Source organism: Salvelinus alpinus, chromosome 2 (assembly GCF_045679555.1).
Source record: "Salvelinus alpinus chromosome 2, SLU_Salpinus.1, whole genome shotgun sequence".
Classification (NCBI taxonomy): domain Eukaryota; kingdom Metazoa; phylum Chordata; class Actinopteri; order Salmoniformes; family Salmonidae; genus Salvelinus; species Salvelinus alpinus.
This window is the reverse complement of record NC_092087.1, coordinates 9,371,143-9,377,142: the sequence shown is the minus strand read 5'-3', so window position 1 is coordinate 9,377,142 and position 6,000 is coordinate 9,371,143. Positions and strand designations below refer to the sequence as shown.

The 6,000-nt window shown below is 46.6% G+C and overlaps 1 protein-coding gene across 1 annotated transcript in view; it reads right to left on the bottom strand.

Annotated features, from left to right (window-relative positions):
- Positions 1 to 1,118: 1,118 nt before the first annotated feature.
- Positions 1,119 to 6,000, bottom strand: part of LOC139553459 (integrin alpha-7-like) — a 77,220-nt gene continuing 72,338 nt past the window's right edge. Inside the window, exon 23 of the mRNA XM_071365802.1 lies at positions 1,119 to 2,202. Coding sequence (XP_071221903.1) covers positions 2,041 to 2,202 — 162 coding nt within the window. The 3' untranslated portion in view covers positions 1,119 to 2,040. The remainder of the gene's footprint in view (positions 2,203 to 6,000) is intronic.

The following is a 6,000-nucleotide window of genomic DNA, read 5'->3' as shown; positions in this document are numbered from 1 at the left end:
GTGAATGGAACTAGCCAATAGGAACTGAATGGTGAATGGAACTAGCCAATAGGAACTGAATGGTGAATGGAACTAGCCAATAGGAACTGAATGGTGAATGGAACTAGCCAATAGGAACTGAATGGTGAATGGAACTAGCCAATAGGAACTGAATGGTGAATGGAACTAGCCAATAGGAACTGAATGGTGAATGGAACTAGCCAATAGGAACTGAATGGTGAATGGAACTAGCCAATAGGAACTGAATGGTGAATGGAACTAGCCAATAGGAACTGAATGGTGAATGGAACTAGCCAATAGGAACTGAATGGTGAATGGAACTAGCCAATAGGAACTGAATGGTGAATGGAACTAGCCAATAGGAACTGAATGGTGAATGGAACTAGCCAATAGGAACTGAATGGTGAATGGAACTAGCCAATAGGAACTGAATGGTGAATGGAACTAGCCAATAGGAACTGAATGGTGAATGGAACTAGCCAATAGGAACTGAATGGTGAATGGAACTAGCCAATAGGAACTGAATGGTGAATGGAACTAGCCAATAGGAACTGAATGGTGAATGGAACTAGCCAATAGGAACTGAATGGTGAATGGAACTAGCCAATAGGAACTGAATGGTGAATGGAACTAGCCAATAGGAACTGAATGGTGAATGGAACTAGCCAATAGGAACTGAATGGTGAATGGAACTAGCCAATAGGAACTGAATGGTGAATGGAACTAGCCAATAGGAACTGAATGGTGAATGGAACTAGCCAATAGGAACTGAATGGTGAATGGAACTAGCCAATAGGAACTGAATGGTGAATGGAACTAGCCAATAGGAACTGAATGGTGAATGGAACTAGCCAATAGGAACTGAATGGTGAATGGAACTAGCCAATAGGAACTGAATGGTGAATGGAACTAGCCAATAGGAACTGAATGGTGAATGGAACTAGCCAATAGGAACTGAATGGTGAATGGAACTAGCCAATAGGAACTGAATGGTGAATGGAACTAGCCAATAGGAACTGAATGGTGAATGGAACTAGCCAATAGGAACTGAATGGTGAATGGAACTAGCCAATAGGAACTGAATGGTGAATGGAACTAGCCAATAGGAACTGAATGGTGAATGGAACTAGCCAATAGGAACTGAATGGTGAATGGAACTAGCCAATAGGAACTGAATGGTGAATGAGGATTAGAGTGATCTAAGTGAGTAGATGAGATGTTTGTGAACAGTTCTATATCAATATCAATATATATATCTATCCTGATAATGCCACGAGTTAAGAAAAATCATGAATGAATTGTGAATAATGATGAGTGGGAAAGTTATAGAAGCTACAGCAAAGCATGCTAACCTCTCAACATTACCAATAACAAGGGAGGTTAGCATGTCTTGGGGGCAAGACCTTTGACCCTCTGTAACTTTCTCACTCATCGTCTTTAATGATTCATGACTATCCATAATCATTTTAGCATCCACGTTCATGTAGAAGTGTTTAGAACCATCTAATGTATCCAACAAGTTTGTAGAGTCACAAACTTGATGTAGTCATTGTGTGCTAGGAATATGGGACCAAAAACTTACATTTTTGACTATTTTAATACACATGTAAGTGAAATTTGTCCAAATACTCATGACGTCTTCAAATGGGGGGACTAGATCTACAAAGTGCTTTCATTTCTAAATGGTAAATCAGATATGTATAAATAATACCCTCAAGTGAAGATGACATTATGTACTGTCACCTCATGTGGAACATTTGAACTCAAATCCAAAATGCTGGACTATAGAGACAATGTAGAAAGTTAGCATCACTGTCCATATAAATACGTCGGAGAGCGTAGTCAGCATTAATAAGTCCACTTCAGAAGAAGGGTGAAGAATCAGGACGTAGCCTCAATGTGTCACAACACTGTTGTGACACGGCCAGTCTGTGTGCACACATTTATTACACCGCAGAGTTAGTGAGTGGGCCATATGGGTGGAATTAGGGGTTTGTTTTTTATTCAATTCCTTGTTGTTGTTGTTGTTGTTGCTGTCGATCAGGAAGTTCCGTCGCTCCAGTGTGTAGCCCACTCTTTCTTGTGGAGGACCCCTGCCTTCTGCTGGCTCTCATGGAACTGGGGCAGGTCCTGATGGGGGATCTTCACCGCATGGTACTGAGGCACTTTGTCTTCATACTGGACCCGACGGAAGAAACCACACTGTGGGAGAGAGAGGGGGGAGGGAAGGAGAGAGCGTATGAAAAATGTACTTTGTCGATGCCGCTGAGTAACCTGAAGGAGATTTTTTTGCTTTTGATTGTGCAGGTGCCACACAAACCAAAATGTTCAGGTGACTTGTGAAACGTCAGTAAAACAGGTGACGCACAAACAAAGAAAACACACCAGTGCCTTGCAAAACATTACAATTACGCTGCCACACGTTGTCATTTCACCTACATCCACCACACTCTTGCAGCGCCCCCCATTTTGTCAGAAACACAAAAGAACAACAGAGAACACATGTTCATTCTAACATTGTTGTCAAGTGTGGACCCAGATGGAATGATAATGTTCATGAATAGAACCAGAATTATTAGGAACATGACTTCCTTGTGCCAGAATTAACTTGTTTCACGTACAGAATTTAAGGTCAAAGATCACACGGCACGCAGAGCCACAGCACACAGCACAACAGGTCTCTGTCCGTTAGGCACAGATCTAGGATCAGCTTACCCATCCCCCAAAACCCTTAACCTTAACCATTAGAGGAGGCAACGCAAAACTGAACCTGGATCAGTGTCTAAGGGGAACTGCAGGGCGTGAGAGACCAGGGCTTGCCAGTACGAGGCAGGCCAGGGTGCGTGGTTTTACCGCTTGGGGGAGAGGGGAGGGGAAAGCAGGAACCTATTGGTCTGATGCCTGCTTCTCCACCTCAAAGGGCTGAATGTGCATGTGGGCGTGGTAGTATTCTGTCTCGTACTGGGGGTGGCGCTCTGTACGCTTGAAGAACCCACACTGAGGAGAGGGTGGAAGAGAAGGAGTTACAACAGACATGTAGTGGAGGGAGGGAGGTGAAAAAGAAGTACAGAGTAAAAGAGATGGGGAGAGGAGATAAAGACTAGAAATGGGGAGAGGAGAGATGAAGAAGAGATGGGGAGAGGAGATATTGACTAGAAATGGGGAGAGGAGAGATGGACTAGAGACGAGAAGAGGAGAGATGGACTAGAGATGTGAAGATGAGAGATGGACTAGAGATGTGGAGAGGAGAGATGGACTAGAGACGGGGATAGGAGAGATGGACTAGAGACGTGGAGAGGAGAGATGGACTTGAGACGGGGAGAGGAGAGATGGACTAGAGACGGGGAGAGGAGAGATGGACTAGAGACGGGGAGAGGAGAGATGGACTAGAGACGGGGAGAGGAGAGATGGACTAGAGACGAGGAGAGGAGAGATGGACTAGAGACGAGGTGAGGAGAGATGGACTAGAGACGAGGAGAGGAGAGATGGACTAGAGACATGGAGAGGAGATATGGACTAGAGACGGGGAGAGGAGAGATGGACTAGAGACGGGGAGAGGAGAGATGGACTAGAGACATGGAGAGGAGAGATGGACTGGAGACGGAGAGAGGAGAGATGGACTAGAGACGAGGAGAGGAGAGATGGACTAGAGACATGGAGAGGAGAGATGGACTAGAGACGGGGAGAGGAGAGATGGACTAGAGACGGGGAGAGGAGAGATGGACTAGAGACGAGGAGAGGAGAGATGGACTGGAGACGTGGAGAGGAGAGATGGACTAGAGACGGGGAGAGGAGAGATGGACTAGAGACGGGGAGAGGAGAGATGGACTAGAGACGAGGAGAGGAGAGATGGACTGGAGACGTGGAGAGGAGAGATGGACTAGAGACGGGGAGAGGAGAGATGGACTAGAGACGAGGAGAGGAGAGATGGACTAGAGACGGGGAGAGGAGAGATGGACTAGAGACGGGGAGAGGAGAGATGGACTAGAGACGGGGAGAGGAGAGATGGACTAGAGATGGGGAGAGGAGAGATGGACTAGAGACGGGGAGAGGAGAGATGGACTAGAGACGGGGAGAGGATATATGGACTAGAGACGAGGTGAGGAGAGATGGACTGGAGACGTGGAGAGGAGAGATGGACTGGAGACGGGGAGAGGAGAGATGGACTAGAGATGTGGAGAGGAGAGATGGACTAGAGATGTGGAGAGGAGAGATGGACTAGAGATGTGGAGAGGAGAGATGGACTAGAGATGTGGAGAGGAGAGATGGACTAGAGACGAGGAGAGGAGAGATGGACTAGAGACGAGGAGAGGAGAGATGGACTAGAGACGGGGAGAGGAGAGATGGACTAGAGACGGGGAGAGGAGAGATGGACTAGAGACGAGGAGAGGAGAGATGGACTAGAGATGTGGAGAGGAGAAATGGACTGGAGACGGGGAGAGGAGAGATGGACTAGAGATGTGGAGAGGAGAGATGGACTAGAGATGTGGAGAGGAGAGATGGACTAGAGATGTGGAGAGGAGAGATGGACTAGAGATGTGGAGAGGAGAGATGGACTAGAGACGAGGAGAGGAGAGATGGACTAGAGACGAGGAGAGGAGAGATGGACTAGAGACGGGGAGAGGAGAGATGGACTAGAGACGGGGAGAGGAGAGATGGACTAGAGACGGGGAGAGGAGAGATGGACTAGAGACGAGGAGAGGAGAGATGGACTAGAGACGAGGAGAGGAGAGATGGACTAGAGACGGGGAGAGGAGAGATGGACTAGAGATGGGGAGAGGAGAGATGGACTAGAGACGGGGAGAGGAGAGATGGACTAGAGACGGGGAGAGGAGATATGGACTAGAGACGAGGTGAGGAGAGATGGACTGGAGACGTGGAGAGGAGAGATGGACTAGAGACATGGAGAGGAGAGATGGACTAGAGACGGGGAGAGGAGAGATGGACTAGAGACGGGGAGAGGAGATATGGACTAGAGACGAGGTGAGGAGAGATGGACTAGAGACGAGGAGAGGAGAGATGGACTAGAGACATGGAGAGGAGATATGGACTAGAGACGAGGTGAGGAGAGATGGACTAGAGACGAGGTGAGGAGAGATGGACTGGAGACGAGATAAATAACTGACTTATCTCAGAGAGGTGAGGAGAGATGGACTGGAGACGGGGAGAGGAGAGATGGACTAGAGACGAGATAGATAACTGACTTATCTCAGAGAGGTGAGGAGAATAGAAGAAAGATCTGAAGATCACAGCTTGATACAAAATACATTATGATTGAATGATAAGAGTATAGGGATGGATGGTCTTCTTCCACAGTATGCAGACCAATAGGGCCAGCAGCAGTATACCAGCCAGGATAACAGAGATATGTAGTCACCTACAGTAACTAATATACAGAAGGTGTCACGTTCCTGACCTTATTTTCCTTTGTTTTAACTTTGTTTTGTTGGTCAGGACGTGAGCTGGGTGGGTAGTCTATGTTATGTGTTTCTATGTTGGGTTCAATGTGTTGCCTGATATGGTTCTCAATTAGGGGCAGGTGTTTGACGTTTCCTCTGATTGAGAACCATATTAAGGTAGGTTGTTCACACTGTTTGTTTGTGGGTGATTGTCTTCCGTGTCAGTGTTTGTTTCCACACGGGACTGTATCGTTTGTGCTAGTCTGTACCTGTTCGTGCGTTCTTCGTGTTTATGTAAGTTCATATGTTCAGGTCGGTCTACGTCGTTTTTTGTTTTGTAATTTTCCAAGTGTTTTTCGTGTTCGTCTTTATTTAAATAAATTCATCATGTATTCCACCTACGCTGCATTTTGGTCCGATCCTTCTCGCCTCTCCTCATCCGAGGAGGAAGAAATAGACGAACGTTACAGAAGGTATAGTCATATACAGGACGATGACCTGGATAACATAGATATGTAGTCACCTACAGTAACTAATATACAGTATGATGTGTGTGGACCTTCCAGAGTATGCAGGGTCAGCACCAGTTTACCAGCCATGT